The 18,190-nt window shown below is 36.0% G+C and overlaps 1 protein-coding gene across 2 annotated transcripts in view; it reads right to left on the bottom strand.

Moving 5' to 3' along the window:
- Positions 1–18,190, bottom strand: part of ATL1 (atlastin GTPase 1) — a 100,770-nt gene that overhangs the window by 8,630 nt on the left and 73,950 nt on the right. For both annotated transcript variants that reach the window (XM_030810281.1, XM_030810275.1), the window contains 5 exons: positions 10,419–10,511; positions 9,223–9,361; positions 3,054–3,181; positions 1,895–1,951; positions 548–619 (listed from right to left, as the gene is read on the bottom strand). In XM_030810281.1, coding sequence (XP_030666141.1) covers positions 548–619; positions 1,895–1,951; positions 3,054–3,181; positions 9,223–9,361; positions 10,419–10,511 — 489 coding nt within the window. The remainder of the gene's footprint in view (positions 1–547; positions 620–1,894; positions 1,952–3,053; positions 3,182–9,222; positions 9,362–10,418; positions 10,512–18,190) is intronic.

Raw genomic sequence — 18,190 nt, 5'->3', positions numbered from 1 at the left:
ATTACAGGCGTGAGCCACTGCACCCAGCCTAATTTCATAACATTTTCAAGAGAAAATAATATCTATCACAGTAGTACATATACACAATAATTATTAGATCCATCCTAATTTGGAGTGTTAAAATGAGGAAATGTAATAAATAGAAATATTGGCCCTTAGGGTTGTTTTTTTTTCCTAAAAGCTTTCATCTTTAAGAAAAATACCAAAATTGTGGAATGTAAGGAGGTGTAGTGGCGAGGGTACCACATGCTATTTTAGCTACTAGATTTTATAAATAGTGGAAAGACCTGGCACCCCCCCCAAATATGTGAATAGGGATATATTATAGAGAGAGACAACTCATTTAAAATGCCTTTAAAATTGCGCACACGATGTTTTTAAAAATATTTCAGGAATATAATAAATAGACATGTGATACAGGCTGAGGAAAAAGTCAAAGCCACCTCATTGCCTGTGCGTACAGTGTAACATGGAAGAAAAAAGAGAATGCGTTGCATGAAGAATACTGGTTTTGTTTAAGACAGCATTTAAAATATTTAATTCTTACCTCTTCCATTTTTTTGTTGTATGTGTCCTTGGCAGTTGCCACGGCTGCTAAATTGTTAGCTTCTGCTGTGGCCTTTGGACAAAGTACAAAATATGATGTAAAATGCAGTTCATATTGATTAAACTTACACAGGCAGTTCACATTTCAGAGCATCATGTGCAAGAAATGTGCAAGAAACCAAAGTCCTCAAAATAATTTAAAACTGTTACAATATTTCTACTACATTTTAAAAATTAGTAAAAAAGTTTCAAAAATGCATAAACAGATTTTTACTCAATACACAATACTTCTAAAATGAATTTTCATTTGGAAGAGTTTTCCTCTCAAAAAATATTTTTTAGCCTGTCATTAAATGCTGGGAAGAAAAAAAATCTATAAACCCAAACTCATGGGGAATAATACATAGTACATTTTATAAATACTAATATACACAAATATATCTAAGGACTGCTGCTGATAGAAGAGTGTATCACTGATAACAAAAAGGAACTATTAAGAACTTACATTTTAAAAATATATAAGGAAGCTAGTTTCTCCCTTTTTAAAATTTATTTATTTTTTATTCTTATTTTTTTTTTTGAGACTGAGTCTTGCTCTGTTGCCCAGGCTGGAGTGCAATGGTGCGATCTCAGCTCACTGCAACCTCCACCTCCTGGGTTCAAGCAATTCTCCTGCCTCAGCCCCCCAAGTAGCTGGGACTACAGGCTTGCGCCACCACGCCCAGCTAATTTTTGTATTTTTAGTAGAGACAGGGTTTCACCATGTTGGCTAGGCTTGTCTCGATCTCTTGACCTCGTGATCTGCCGGCCTTGGCCTCCCAAAGTGCTGGGATTACAGGCGTGGCCACCACGCCTGGCCAAAATTTATTGACTTATTTTTTAGATATGAGGTCTCACTATGTTGCCCAGGCTGGACTCAAACTCCTGGGCTCAAGTGATCCTCCTGCCTCAGCCTCCTGAGTAGCTGGTCCTACAGGCACATGCCACTGTGCCTGGCTCATTTTAAAAAAATGTTTGTGGAGACCAGTTGTTTAAAACTTGGACCTGCTTTTCTACTGTGTGTTAACATGTGTGAATCTAAATCATAATAGAAGACTGTTTTCTAAACAAATTTAGTGCAAAGAGAATGAAAACCCTTTGGTATAAAGTGTTTGTGTCTCAACACAAGTGAGGCTGCAATATGTTTATGTGAAAAATGTTTAGATGAACACATAAATAGGTAAAGTTATTAGGCAAATAATCTTCCAATAAATTATTCCGTCTAATATTGTTATTTGGTAATTTCTGACAGCCAGAAATCTTAGCCTTAGTCACGTGTTTTAAAACATGCCTCCTCATTAATAAATACCTGTAACATGGATTTGGGATGTGGTAATTCTTCACCTTGATAGATCTTTATATAAGCCTAAAAAAAAAAAAGAAAAAGATTCATGTTCAAGCAATTCCATTCAATATTTCCTCTAATTCTATGAAATTGCATTCTAAGCTTGACATTTCAAAAAATATTTTCAGGAACTTATAACTATTTTATCTTTCTCATACTTAAATTCTCTTTTTTCTTAGTTCATGTTGTTTCCCTTTCCTGAAATGCCTTTTTCAAACATCTCCATCTGCCAATCTGACCCTTCTTAAAGGCTCAACTCAATGCAACTCCCTTTAAAATGTTCTTAGACCCCTCTGCCGGGAGTAACCGCCCCTTTTCAGTTACCCACTGGAATCTGTACCCTGCTGATGTCATAAGCTTTATGGAACAGACCCTCGTGAAGGTCCTGAATCTCCTACCAAATTGTAAGCACCTCCACAGTGTTACACGCAGTAAAAATTCATATTTTAGATTAATAACATGGCATTTATTGCTGACAATCATGAAGGTAAACAGATCACACAGAACCTATATGATAGCATATTAAATGACAAAACATGAATTTTAAAAATTGACATTTTAGTCCTTGGAGCATCAGTCCACAATTGGGTTGGTAACTGAAATTCTCCAGGATATATGTGGGTTGGTAAAAAGGATTCAGTGCTATCTAAGGAAGGTAAACAGGTAAATGCAAATTTAAAATAATTCCACTTCATATTGGCTCTTGGTGCAGAGAGTAAGAAACGGGGAAGTATTTTCTTCAGTAGGAAGGTATCCCCTTGGGGAAAATCTTCAGAATTATGAAGGTAAAATTCAGAATAGATCATGGACCCTGGGAAACACCCCATCCCCCCAAAAGACTTTTCCAACTCTTACATTCATATTTCAAAATACAGTTCCCTCAAGATAAAAGGGGACAATAAAGTTACCTATATTTGGTTTCCTCAAAAGAATAATTTCAGAAAGTAAGCTTTCTGAAAGATTTTGAAAAAGCTTTTTAAAAAGGATTTTTAAAATCCTTTTTATAGATTCCTCGTACCTTTGCTCCCATATTATAGGGTCTATAATTTTTGTTTATAGGAATTATGATCCAATATATGTCAAATCTAAGTACTCACAAATGCTCTAGAAATGAGAGTGATACCTTGAAGTACTCCACCAGACCCCGGCAGGTGATTTTATTCCCATTGATCTCTTTAATATCTAGGCTCTCGGGACTAAGTAGCCAAGGAATCAGTATTTTCAAGTTTTTGATGAATTCATCATCTATTTCTACAAGTAAAAGCAAATCCATTATTATTTTTGGAATCCTTCCCAGTCCTCCATGCCACAGAATAAAACATCCTTTGATCTCCCCCATTTCCTCCCCAGTGATAACTCCATCACTCACTTCCCCATCACTTAAGCAACTCCTGAAACCTGCTCTTCTCACAGTGAATGATTCTCCTTGCCCAAATTTCCACTCCCATTTCATATGTATCTTGTCTTCCACCTATAAGTTAGCTTTCTTGATATTATAAGTTAGCTTGCTTGATTTTACATGTATGCTTTTTATGTAGCCCATTTATATAACCAGTTCAAGTTTTGTTTTTGCTTTTTTGTTTGTTTGTTTGTTTTGAAATGGAGTCTTGCTCTGTCACCCAGGCTGGAGTGCAGTGGTGCAGTCTCAGCTCACTGCAACCTCTGCCTCCTGGGTTCAAGCAATTCTCCTGCCTCAGCCTCCTGAGTAGCTGGGACTACAGGCACATACCACTGTGCCCAGCTAATTTTTATATTTTTAGTAGAGGGGGAGTTTCACCATGTTGGCCAGGATGGTCTTGATCTCTTGACCTCATGATCCGCCCGCCTCGGCCTCCCAAAGTGCTGGGATTACAGGCATGAGCCACCGTGCCCAGCCATAACCAGTTCATGTTTTAAGTCTTGTTTGTGGTTTTATATATATAGGCTCATAAATGGGGAAGAGACCAGATTTTTACTGGCTTATTATAATGCATTCCCTCCAGAAAATGTATCCAAAAATTGCTCCGTGCATAGCGTGCCCACCTTCTAAGAACTGTACAAAACTGGGTAAGCTGTGGTAACTGGACTGCAGAGTTCAAAAAGATAGTGACAATGATGCTACCTCTAGTGGTGGAACTTAGCAACACAAAACAGCAAGAAAAGGCCACTTAGGCAGATGAGAGGTAGTATGAGTATGTAGCTGTCATGTTTGATATAATTGATTACACATAACCCAAGCTGTAGCAGTAGGTTAAAGCTTAACATTACAGACTTAGCAAAGTAATATAGAAAACAGACCACCAGAGAAGTCTTCTGAACACAGGGATAATTTCTTAAATTGTTATTTCAAATATATGGAAAAATTGGGGCTGGGTGCAGTGGCTCCCGCCTGTAATCCCAGCACTTTGGGAGGCCGAGGCAGGTGGATCATTTGAGGTCAGGAGTTTGAGACCAGCCTGGCCAACGTGGTGAAATCCTGTCTCTATTAAGATATAAAAATTAGCTGTAGATGGCCGGGTACAGTGGCTCACACCTGTAATCCCAGCACTTTGGGAGGCTGAGGCAGGTGGATCATGAGGTCAGGAGATCGACACCACTCTGGCTAACACGGTGAAACCCTACCTCTACTAAAAATAAAAATAAAAAAAATTAGCCGGGCGTGGTGGCACATGCCTGTAGTCCCAGCTACTCCGGAGGCTGAGGCAGGGGAATCGTTTGAACCCGGGAGGCAGAGGTTGCTGTGAGCCGAGATCGCGCCACTGCACTCCAGCTTAGGTGACAGAGGGAGACTCCGTCTCAAAAAAAAAAAATTAGCTGTACATTGTGGCACATGCCTGTAGTCCCAGCTACTTGGAAGGCTGAGGCAGGAGAATCGCTTGAACCCGGGAGGCGGAGGTTGCAGTGAGCCGAGATTGTGCCACTGCACTCCAGCCTGTGCGACAGAGCAAGACCCTGTCTCAATAAAAAAAAAATATATACACACACACACACACACATTATATATATATATATATGGAAAAATACACATACTATGTAAAAAAGCAAGATCTGTCCAATGACTTGCTTGGTTTCTAAGTAAATTCAGTAACTGCCTGTAATTTTTAAAAATCTAAATTTTAGCAGTTACTGAGTTTTCAGGCTTTGGGGTTGGTGATTTTGAAGGCCTTAAAGATTCAAACCTTAAGACTGTGTTTGCATGTTCCCTGTTATTATAGCCCCAGTTATAACATTGGGGCTACATTGAAATACTATTTTATGTTAGAATTTGTTTTCTTTACTTCTTTTATAACACACGCAAGCATGATGCTAGATATCTTTCAAAGTTATTTCGTTTCATGTTTTGTGCCACTTTGAAATTCTAGTGACCATTATTTATAGGTACTTGTGGTGGAGTTTATTCAAACTTATTTTGCTGTTTGCATTGTACCAATTTTCACTGATAATTTTGCTTTGTACTATATATAGATTTATTATTGTGGAATGCTTTTTAGTTATTAGTATTCACTGGAATACAATACTGATATTTGTATTTATGTTACCACGTTCCTGTTTTGTGTTTTATTGCCTGCCATGTATCTGTATTCACTGACACTAATAGGTTTCTTTTTTGCTATATGATTTTACATTTTTTCATCTTTAGTAGAATATTACTATACATCTAGAATGTATGAATTCTTCAGTTTCTGAATAAAACAAAGTTTTCTTCTTATAAAACCACTTTAAAATCACTTTCAAAACTTGTATATAAATTTCTGCCCCCAAACGTTCCTTATACAATTGGAATGGAATAAGATACAACTGTGTGTTAATGCACCAGCAAGTGTGGTAATTAATTATCATTAAAGTAACCAGCATCTAACCACACAGTTGGATTAAAAATGTGTCTGAAGATGGCAGTAGCCGTCTTTATTCTCACTGGAACCACTGCTAGGTATTCCAATTTTGGATTCAGAAAATAAGAACAATATATTCATAACATACGTAGGTGGTGAGCTCTTGCTAATGTTAGTTGAACACAGTAAAGACATGAACCAGAAAATCTGCAAACCAGTTCAAATCGATTTGCAGAGGGGCATTAATAAGCTTTGGCCTTGCAAGTGTTCAATTAATATATATGAATAGCTGATTCAGAATTATGTTCAGTAATTTTCTTCAGTAATTTTTTCCACAAGGGTAAAATCTTCCAAGGACTTTAGGGGCTTGGTCAAAGTGGTGGTTACCTGACACAATAATTGAGAATATGACGTATGCTTTATAAGAACTCCACAGGGCAGATGCACTAGTATAGTATTGCTGTATAAATTAACAAAGGAAGATATTTTCTCAGGATTTCCTGATTCTGACAAGTGACTGGAAGCACACATTTGACTATGCATTCTCAAGTCTAACTGCAGCTGCTGAGGAAGCAGCTCCACATCTTATAATGTGGCTACCTGCCCATTCTACATATGGTACTATAACGCATAGCAACCTCAAAAAAAAAAAAAAAAGGATAACTTCTTGTTATTTAAAAAGTTGTATTTGCTATGCTAGAGTAGGTATTCAGTAAGCACCCAATAAAAGCTGGTTGAATGAAGCATAAATGAATGTGATTCAGTGCCTTTAATCTTTTTCATTTCCTTTTGGGAAGTTCTTAAATTAATAGTAGTTAAATTTAATCATAGTATTATCAGTTTTTAATAACACTAGAAATAGGTAAGACAATAATAATTGCAATACTTTGAGGGACCATGAACAAATAGTTATTATAACAATGATTACTAATGATAATGAGCTAGAAAGTTATTTCTGTGTGTGAAAGAGTATATGAGAAACTATTATCAAAGAACAACTTTTGCATAATTGTTTATTCAGAGACTTTTCTTCACCAGAGGCAACCCCTGAGATGCCAGCCCTCTGGAGACATCACAGTCAGCTGACAAGACATCCTGGATAGAAATCACACCAAATTGTAAGATTCAGGGTGGGATAGAAAAATAATGTAGATAGCAGACTTTCAAAACTGCCCAAAGGAACACGGAGGCAAAGTACGACATTTCTGCACACAAGAGGGCTTTAGCAGCAGTCTTGTAAGATATAAAAGTCTCATTAAAATTGAACTTTTATGGAAATTGAAGCTGCCTTTCACTTCTCTTTTCCCTAGGCAAGCCACTTTGGTAAACTCAAAACTTATAGTTAGCTGTAAACCAATTGTGTAGGTCAATATATGCATAGAAGTGAATAAAATTTGATGGAGAACAAATGTCTTAAACAGTGGGATTCTGGCCAAGCATGGTGGCTTATGCCTGTAATTTATCACTTGAGGCCAGGAGTTCAAGACCAGCCTGGGCAGCATAGTGAAACCCCCATCTCTGCAAAATAAATAAATAAATAAATAACCGGGCATGGTGGCACACTCCTGTAGTCCTATTTGGGAGGCTGAAGCAGGAGGATTGTGTGAGCTCAACAGTTCAAGGCTGCAGTGAGCTATGATCGCACCACTGCACTCCAGCCTGAGAGACAGAGCAAGACCCCATCTCTAAAAAAATAATAATTGGCTGGGTGCGGTGGCTCACACCTGTAATCCCAACATTTTGGGAGGTCAAGATAGGAGGATTGATTGAACCCAGAAGTTTGAGACCATCCCTGGAAGCACAGCAAGACCTCATCTCTTCAAAGAATTTTAAAAATAAATTAGCTGCACATGGTGCTGTGTGCCTTTAGTCCTAGCTACTTGGGAGGCTAAGGCAAAAGGATGGCTGGAGCCCAGGAGTTCAAGGTTGCAGTGAGCTAGGATCACACCTCTGCACTCCAGCCTGGGCCACAGAGTGAGACCCTGTCTCTAAAGATAAAAAATAAAAATAATAAGTAGGATTCTGCATTTGCACAATTTGTCGTAAACTCTCTCCCCGAGCTCTTTCATTGCAAAATGTATCAGTTAATCTAAGAGCTGTAGCTGTATACTGCAGTAATGGAACAAGCCACAGTAATTTTTAGTTCCAATAAAGGACTGTTGTTGAAGGCACACCCCTCCTCTGCCTGTTTATGTCTCCCAACTCCAGAGAAGAAAGAGAAGCTTTCTCTTTATGTAAGAAGCCTTTCTTTATGTAATTTATTCAAAACACATTAAAGCCATTAGGTAATTGCACAATACTGAGATCTGTGCATCCACTAGTGGGTTGGAATTCATAAGTGTGACAGTGAAATTATAGGAGCCTGTCATCCATATGTACCATATGCTTAGTGCTATCTAGTCTGTTGTATAAAAGTAAGGTAAAATGTATATCAGCACCATGCTGATTAATGATTGAGAAATTTGGTATTGTATTTATGGTACTAACTGCCAAAGTTAAATATAAGGTATCTGAGAGTAAATGTCATGGGTGCAGGGACAAAAATAATTCATTTGCTTTTCAAATCTGCCAGTTTCATAAAACTGGATACAAGTTATATTGCCCTTTCTTTAATTTTAAATCCCTCTGACAACAATTGTGCTGAAAAGCTTGTAATGTCACTGTCTCACTCCTGGCACGATGCACAAAGGCCACAGTAAATTAAACAAATGTCTGAATTCAGTGGTATATTCAACACTACGCTTTCAAGTTAAAAAGTCATGTCTTTGAACTATGTCATATTAACTACAAAGCATATGTCTACAGACCTGGTGGATATCTTTTGGGAAAGATTAACTTCCATTTCCTCAGATTCCTACCTCCCCTCCCGCTCTTGTTTGTTCGTTTGTTTAACAAGTCAAGCTGCTTTGGAATCTTGTAACAATCAGTGCTCTATTAAAGACATAATTACATCCTATAAGTATACACTATTTGAAAAACACTCTAGTGCTTTTTTTTAAGAGACTGGTCCTTTCCACACAAGATTTCATTTTTAGTGAAGTTTTTAATAATTTATAATTAAATTCTTTAGGAGCAGTTTTAAAGAGCATTTCTTTCAATCTCTAATTATATAACTTAATACAGAATTCCAAAACTATAGACATCTGTTTTCCTTTTTCATGTAGATAAGGAAAATTAAGCATAAAAACATTAAGGTGCACTTCTCAGTGCACAGAGATAAGAAGGTGAGGGTTACTGCCTTCTAGGTGAACTCAGGATCCAGCCTATTTTTGCAGCCAGTGTATACATTCAGCAACCATAGAATCCTACAGTTCACCAAGGAGGAGCACCAGCCCAGGATGCCCTATTCTCCTGGCAATTTCTAATCATCAGCCTCCTATCAGTGGATAAACTAAACTATCAGCCATAAGCCCAGTAGATAAAATGACATTTTTATAATCAGACTAAGTGATGCAAACATATTCATTAAAAGACACAAACCTTTCAATTTTCCATCAAAGTTTGGATTGGTAGCTACTTTTAAGCCAGGATGAGGTAGCAGAAAACAGGAAATGTTGGTGAAACAGGAATGGATGTGTTTTCTGACATTCTGTAGTTCTTCATGCTGGTTCCCTGAGACCTGCAGTAAATCATTCTGAAGTTTAAACTACTTTCATCATAAATTATGCACAGGAATTCTGTGGCATCTTGTATTTGCTATGTCTGTTTGGTCCCACAATGATAAAAATGACACGACAGGTCTGCTACTAAAGAAAGAAGAAAGTCTTGGGTGGGTTTGCCCACACAGAGCCGTCTAAATATAGAAAACATATGGCATAGTTATAATTAACAAGTGTCTACCCTTATGCTAACTCAAATGGGCCTTCCCACTTTTTAACACAAATTAGTGGGGTTTTAATCTGGCTAGTTTCTGCAAATTCAAATTTTAATTCAAAGCACTCGTAGTAGCCACAAAGAGAATATAGGATATTTCTACTTCTTTTTAGTAGATATTCAAGACAGCCTCCTATTACCTGGTAAGTGTACATTTAATACACTTACATTACATGTACATGTGAACAGTTGGGTGTTTACTTACAAGCTAAATCACCCTCACCTCCCACTTTATGCAAATACATATTTGATAGTTTTTAATATAGACAAACTATTATGACTGTAAACCTAATAAGTTCAGAGATCCCAATTGTAAACCTAATAAGTTCAGAGATCCCAATTTTCAAGGAACATTTTTGTAAATTTTGATCTTTCTCCCTGATTTCCCAGTAGGCACTTTTGGTGATATCTGCTCAGTGTAACAATTTGTACAGTATTGAACTAGCATGACGCAGAAAGTGGAAGGCCTTCTAATTTTACATTCTGTGTTCTAAGATTGACTCCAGGGATTTCAAAATTAGATATTTGTTACATTGGCTTTGAAACCTCTACTAAAACCGGAATCTTGATATTTGCACTGTCAGTCTTGAAGTGATTTAATTCTTCAAAGTAAAAGTTTTATCTTTAGGAGTAACTTATTGTTTTATAGATCTATACTAAGAATTCTTCACCTGTGTCATTAATATCAATAACAAATGAGATTGTAGCTAGTGGCTACTGAGTGTCTATTCACCAAATGATCCAACAAAAATAATTCTAGATTATTATCAGTGAAATTTCATGCACCTAAATATCTAACAAACCTTGAGGCGTTTTTCCAAGAATTTGGCACCACCATCGGCTCCATATGAAAATTCATATGGGAAACTCCAGTCTCGAACAAGAAATATCAGACTCTAAAAAATGATAAGAAAGGATTGATATGAGGACTTTAAGGTGCCTCCCTTTGCTTTTTACGGAAACCAATTATAATATCATCGTCATTTGAATATCGCTCTTTCCCACATTGCTGAATTAAAAATCAAAGATAAAACCTTTGAAAGTGTCTGGGAAGTCTCTCCCCTATGAGATCATCCTACCTATTTCCATTAAATGTGAACAGAAGGCTGCGTACAAAATGCCAGCATGAATGCACCCCACTGAGAGATGACAGAGATGACTCCCAAACTGCCTGAATGGAGCTATGTCACTATAATCAGATTTTGTGTAGAATATGTTCCTAGGAATCTTCCTTTCTGATAGCTATGGCTGAATACAGGCATAAGATATAAGATCAGCTTTTCTTTTGTTAAGAAATTGTTTTAATGTTTTTATAGAAATGATACGTATGTATGCTCATCATAAAAAGTTCAAACTAGATAGCAAAGTCCAGAGAAAATTTAAAAATGCACCCCAAATCCCATCTCCTGGATTTAACGATAGTTAACATTTGGTGAACATCATCCAGTCATCTCCTTAGGTACATACACAAATGGAAGACGGCTAAAAGAAAGAAAAAGGAGAAAAACAGTTTTATAAAAAGTGGAACTGCTTTGTATGTGGCATTTTAAATAAAAAGTATTAAAATGCACTTGAAATTAACTGACTAAAATGAAGATGAGATGACATTTAAAATACTGCTGAATTTCAAGTAAATGATTTTTTTTACCATTAGAAGTTCTAATAAATTCACTTGAAGTTAAGAACAAAGATTTTGGAAAACATTGAGCTGGGAGTCATGTGTTTAACTTTTTATACCTTTGAATGGAATACAGCCCACATACAGAAAACTGCACATTAAGTATATAACTTAATGAATTTTCACAAACTGAACACATTGTGTAACTAGCACCTAGATCAAGAAACAGAGAATGTCCAGCACTCCACAGGCCCCTCCTCCTGCCACCCTCCAGTCATGACCCCTTGCTCAAGGGTAACCACGTGCCTGACTTTTAACAGCATCAGTTCGTTTTGCCTGTTTTTATAATTTGTGTAAGTGGAATCATACATGATACATGATATATTCTTTTGGTCTAGCTTCTGTCACTCCACATTACATTTGTGAGATTAATTATATTATTGCATAATTGTTCATAATTCATAGTCATTACTGCGCAATTTCCCATTATGTGAATAATGATTAATTCATTCTGTAGATGGGCATTTCAGTGTCTCTAGTTCTTGGCTGGCATGAATAGCGCTGCTATGAACATTCATGTGTCTTCTGGTCTTCTTTCTGTGTCTTCTTTCTTTTGCATTTATAACTAAAACAGAATTACTGGGTAGAGAGTGTGCACATGTTCAGGATTGGGTGACATTGTCCGTTTTCCAAAGTACCAATTTATAACCTTACCAGCAGTCTTAGAGGGTTCCTGATGCTACACATCCTCACCAATGCTTGATATTCTCTGTCTTTTTAATTTTAAACATTCTGGAGGGTGTGGTTTAGTAGCCTAGCCCATTGTGTTCAATATGAATTTCCCTGATGATTAATGAAATTAAGCATATTGTCATATGTTTGTTGGCCCTTTGTGTTTATTCTTTTTTCTGAGGAGGCTGATCAGGTCTTTTGTCTTTACTTATTGGTTTGGAGTTATGCTTTTTAAATATATGTTTCACCTTTAACTCCCTACCATAAGAAAATCAGCATTCTCAGATTTCCTCTTACCACTCCTCCCTTCCTTCTACGTTTTACATGTCATAACTTTGAAATAAAACCAAAAGCGGTTTGAGTAAATGTTTAAAATATAGTAAACATTGAAAGATACTACAAACGCATATGGAAATTACAATTTATATATGTACTATTGCTATGTGTTCCCATATCATCCTGAACTTCCCCTATTATAACACTTCTACTAGAATTTGGTGGACTTCTTTCAGTTGTAAGTAATGAAATCCAATTCCAACAAGTTTAAGCACAAAAGTAGATAATTGGTTCTGTAATTGGAAAGGTCAGTGGTGTAGGTGATTTCAGAAGGATTTGGGACACTTAAGTGACATCAAGGCTCTTTCTCTCTCTGAACAGTCCTCTCTACATGATGGCCAAGATGACCACTGAGATCCAGATTCACATCCTGCTAGCTTAGCAACACCAGTGCAAGTCAGTTTTTCAAGACAGCTATGTCAGGAAATTTCCAGGAATGGGCCCAGTTTGATCATATGCCCAGCCCAGAAATAATCACTATGGTCAGAGGGATGGGATGGTCTGAATTGTCACCTGTATGTAAGGGGTGAATGTCATCAGGTTCAACTGAACCAAAGGGAATTGGAAAGAGGAGTTCTATTGCTAGAAGGGGAACTAGACAGAAAAAGAAATAGATAACTCCAAACCATAATGTTATGGTGCATTATTTATAGACTGTAAGCCTTCTAGAGGCAAAAATTGAACCTCTTTCTTGATCATTATAGTATCCTTAACATCTAGTACACTGCTTGGCACAGAATCAGTGCTTAATACAGTTTTGTTGAATAAATCATTTTCTCATTTTTTAATTATCAATTTCACAATGTCAGGGTTTAAAATATTTACACTCTGCTCTGTACTCACAATATTCAAAGTTGTTTGGCTTTAGTGTTATATTTAATTGGATTCACTACATCAAAAATCCTTTCACTATCAACTTCTCCATACCTGAGCTCTTATTTTGAATAAAATAAAAGTGGGCCAAATTTTGCCATATGGTTTTCCAAGAAGCAGTATTAGGATTGCTGTATTTCCTGGGTACTCACACTCTTGAGCATATCTTCTGTTGCTTTCATAGTTAATTAACAAATTGGCAGGATATAAAAATTCTTAGGGTGATTCTTTCAAAACCTTGTCAATTATCATTCATCTGTCTTTTTCCATGGAATATTGCTATGGAAAACTCTGTGTGGATCCTTTGTTCTTAAAAGTTCAATAACTTTACAAGTATATTCTCATGTTGACTGGAATGGATCAGTTTTCTCTAGGGAAATAATATGAAGATTCAAGTTTTATTCGAGAAAAGTTTTTTCCTCATCTCTTTAAATATTTTTCCTCTATTACATTTAGTGTTTCCTCATTTGTTTCATTTTCTTCTTCAGGGGCTCTCATTATGCACATGTGGTAGAGAGGCGGGTGGGAATTCAGGTTTTATAGGGCCTGAAGCTTACATAATCTGTGGGGCAGAGGAAAGCCTCTGTAAGAAAAAGAATGCAGAATTAGGCTTGAAAGTGAGTATTTATTTAGAATGAGGAATATAAATTACAAATTCAAAAAACTGGCTAGTATCACAAACAAAAAAATCCAGAAAAATAACTAACATAACTTTATAACAGTTTTCTTTCCCCCAAAGGTGTTCCAAGTTCATTTCCTGCCTTAGACCTAGAATCGGGCATTTTTCTAAGAAGCACTGGTTTCTTTTAGTAGAATATGGTACTTCAAGATTATAATGCTCAAAGTGCTGCTGTATTGGTCAGTGTTTCTAGACCTTTCAGTGGGCAGAGCTAGAATAAAATTGTGTGTATGGTGTGTGTGTATGATAAAATACCTCATAAATTCATATTGACATTCCCAATTCAAATTCAGGACTATAGAGTTTCCACTGAATGTCTATATTATATCCATATCTGCTTGTCCAAGAATCTTGAATCAAGAATCTTGATTCTTAATGCATCAGGGATGGTTGAATTATGATATCCCATAATTACTCATTTTTTCAATGCTCTAATACATACACAACAGCTGCAGAGTAGCAGTACCAATACCACCATCAACTACTATGAATACTTAATGAAAGTTTTTTTTAAATTTGGCACATGCTCTCCTCATTCTCCTACTTTTTAGTTTATCTATTCATTCATTTATTTAAAGAAAATAGACATTACAATGTTCTCTCCCTTTTGTTCCTCATTTATTCTAAGTTCCACAAACAAATATACATTGAATGATCACTCCTAGACCTTATGTCATCTTTGCTGATCTGAAATTCATTCTTTAGTAGATTTTGCATTAAGGGTCATGGGAACAATATTCCTTGGATTTTTACATGTTGATAATAGTTGTGGCCCTTTATAACTGAAAGTCAATTTTGCTGGATGTAAAATCCTTGAATCACATCTTTCTTCCTTAAACAGGGTCACTTCTAAGTGGTGTGTGATTATGGATCTTTCTTGTTTCCATAAGATGGAGTCTCTCCTCCCTCTTATTTTGTTTTGTAGATTCTTGTGAGGAGAGGAGGGATTCTTGTAGAGAAAAGAATTAAAAATACCCACATCCACCCTCTTTAAGTAGTCTGCTAACTTTAAATAGATGTCCATTTTTGCCACAATTTTTGTCAAAATATAATAATTTGTATTTTGAACATTTCTTCCTAAAACATGTATTTTGAAAATAGATGTTAGCTGGGAAGTAATTTTTTCAAAATAGAGGTTCATGAACCAGGATAAATGAAACCAAGTATGTGGATTTGGCTGTATTTTGCATTTTTCTTGGGAGCTTTTAGTCTCATTTCTTGGTCTTTTTCACTGGGCATCTTCCCAATTCAAAATAATGAGGACCATGTGCGGTATAGAAGCAAATATAAAGTTTCATTTTTTAAAATTAGCAATATATAAAGTAACCATGAAATTAATGGCAATGTTCCAACTCCCAGGTTTCCTGCCTGATGCTCTCATCCAGTGGTGTGCTGATAAACTGGCTCTCTGACAAAAAAACAAATGCCTTGATTTGTAGCATTTGCCAATTTCTGTGGTGTAAATATACCCATCATGGCTGATTCCAAGCTATAAAAGGTTTAATAACTGGTTTATATAATTCCTGAATATTTAATAATTGGTTCTCATGAATGGGGATGAGCAATGCCTACTGTCCCCCACCCCTCCCTAGATAATTTATATGCTTTCCATTCATCATGTACGGACTTCTACGAAATTCAGTCTTTATGTCAAAATCCATCAGTTTTTCTACACTGCAGAATCTTGATTTGCTCATGTATGCATACAGGTAGAGATAAAAACCAAGAATATAAACTAGCCTAATTTGCTCAGATAAAAACATACGAAGCCACAAATACTTTTTAAAATTAAATTCAGTCAGGCAACTGGGTCAAATGATGGACCTATACTATACTTAGCTTAAAAATGAAATAATCATCTAACTTTTTAAAATCATGACAAATTTTATTAGCTTCCCTTTGGAGACTATATCTTTCAGGAAATTATTCAAAAGGAGTATTACAACATGGCTTGATAACAGTGAAAAACTGAAATAAATCCAAATGCTCAACAATTGAGAAATAGCTATACAAACTATGGTGCATTAATATAACACATAGCTATTAATAAGTATGTAGAATATATCAACACATAAGTTGACTATGCAGTATAAAAAGCTTATATGAAATAAATGTTATTTGAAAAATAACTAAATTTATGTGCACATCCATTATAAATATATGAAATTATTCCTACACTCACAGAAAAAGACTACATATTCTAAAACCATACAGCCAGTAACTATCTGAACTGGTTTTTAATACATTTAATCAGTTTCTAATTTCAGTTTCAGGTAAAAGTAAACACCAGAACTGGTTTTAAACCCAAAGTAAGTAACAATTACTTCAATCAACAACCCACACAAAAGGCCAACAGGGAGCCTCATTGCTTTAAAAGTCAGTCAAGTAGTCAAAGACTCACTCCAGAAAACTTACTGTTTTCACCTCTACACCCAACACATTTAACAAAAGACATATTCTAAGACTGATGTCAACCCATCTTGCTTCCATAACCCACAAAACTCCAAAACACGCCCCTGACACCTACATGTGGTCATCAGTTTACTTTGCTCAATAAGACTATGCCTCACCATCAGAGCTCTACTTCACTAAGCAATAAGTTTAGTTTTGTTTTTTTAAGTCACATTTTGAGAGATGTTCTTATCCTTTGCCAATTCTGGACGTCTCATTGTACCGTTTTTGAATGCCTTCACTTGGCAGCGTCCTCTGTGACTCTTAGACTTATAGGTGCATTCTCTTTCTGCTTTGTTCCCAAATTCCATTTGTCCTTCAATTTGCTTCCAGGTGAATCTGTCTCAACAACAATCTGAGTTCTGATTTGCTTCATTGAGCTCTTGTTGCTAAATTAATTTGTTATCCTAGGATTTTGTAACCGTACAGGTCTTTATATAGGGTCATTAGTCCTAAGTCTTTGCATAGAGTAATTCAAATTTTAGTTTTGGAAGTACATTCATTTGATAAATAATAAGACCTAATTTTTGCATAAAGTTCTTAGAACTTTTGGTTTGGGGGCACACCATTCAGTGAATATTTTTGCCATTAGCCTGCTTATTCTTTTGCTGCTTGCTTTGCTTTTATTTGACAATTTGTACAGTCTTGTCTCGTGTTTTTGTTTTGTCTTGAATTGTTTTGTATCACTGAATGAATACGAAAGTGCTCTATAAAGAACAGATGGAAGCATAGGCCTAAGAAGTCTTCAGTCCCATTCACAGTGCCCCAAAGACTAGCAGTTGGAAGTCTGGTAGGCTGGCAACCAATATACGCAAAAGTAATTAATGAAATTTTGCCTTAGTTTCCCTACAAAACCTTCAAGAGGACATTCTCTGTCTTGTCAATACGTGAGTCACTTCGTATAGTACATAATACAGAATCTGTAATTGTCAGATTATTGATCATACAACTCTGTCCTAGCCTCTGCTTGCTTAAAGAACCCAAAACACTTCTCATGAGCACATACTATTGATTAACTTTTATGTTTCATGTTTCTCTATATCAAAACTGCAACCTCCTCCTGGAAGAATTTCTGCTTCCTATTTCTATTAAACGACAACCCTAATTTTTGTATCAATAATAGTAAATAAAGTTTTAAAAAATGAGAATAACTGTGGCCATTATGGTGAACTTTGGACATGTAAGAATAAACAATACAGTTAAGAGGAGCTCTTTAAATATTGAGACAAATACCAAACACTCATTAGTTAGCTTCTTTAAATAATAAACTGAGGCCTCAAAATAAAATGCTGACTCCAAAATGCAGTCTCTACATTTGACACTGTAACCTTCTGAAACCTGCCCTCCTTGCATTTCTTTTCACTCAGTTTTATTTTTACCACTCAGTACAGCCCTTCAATTCCTTCTGCTCCTTCTCCTGACCTTCTAAACAAGCTACTTTTTCCTCAGGAATTTTCACAGGAAAGGAGTGGGCACACTGCCCAAATCTACTTAAAACTGCTAGATCAGAAGGCTATTCTATAGAAATTGAATTTAAACCCTGGTCTTGAGCTCAGTGTTAAGGAATTTCTTTTAACCCAGAAAGATAAAAATTTGTTGCAGACTTGTTAGATATTTACTGTCCTGAACTATCAGTTCTGTTCCAACTAGTTCACTTAATTGTTAGACCTTCAGGTGGGAAAAAATGGTTAAAAACAGTGGGATAAGAACGACCAGGAGAATACTTAAATAATCCAGCTGTTCATTAAAACATAATGATGATACATTTTAACAATTTAGTGGCCTTTAGGGGGCAAGAAAAATAAAAAAACATTACAGAAGGCTATTTCGGAAGACTTTCTCTTAAATATCAATTGGACAAAGATTCTAAATTATAAATAAAATAG

The sequence above is a fragment of the Nomascus leucogenys genome, chromosome 1a (genome assembly GCF_006542625.1).
Source record: "Nomascus leucogenys isolate Asia chromosome 1a, Asia_NLE_v1, whole genome shotgun sequence".
NCBI lineage: Eukaryota > Metazoa > Chordata > Mammalia > Primates > Hylobatidae > Nomascus > Nomascus leucogenys.
Note: the sequence above shows the minus strand (reverse complement) of the source record. Positions and strands in the feature narration are given on the sequence as shown.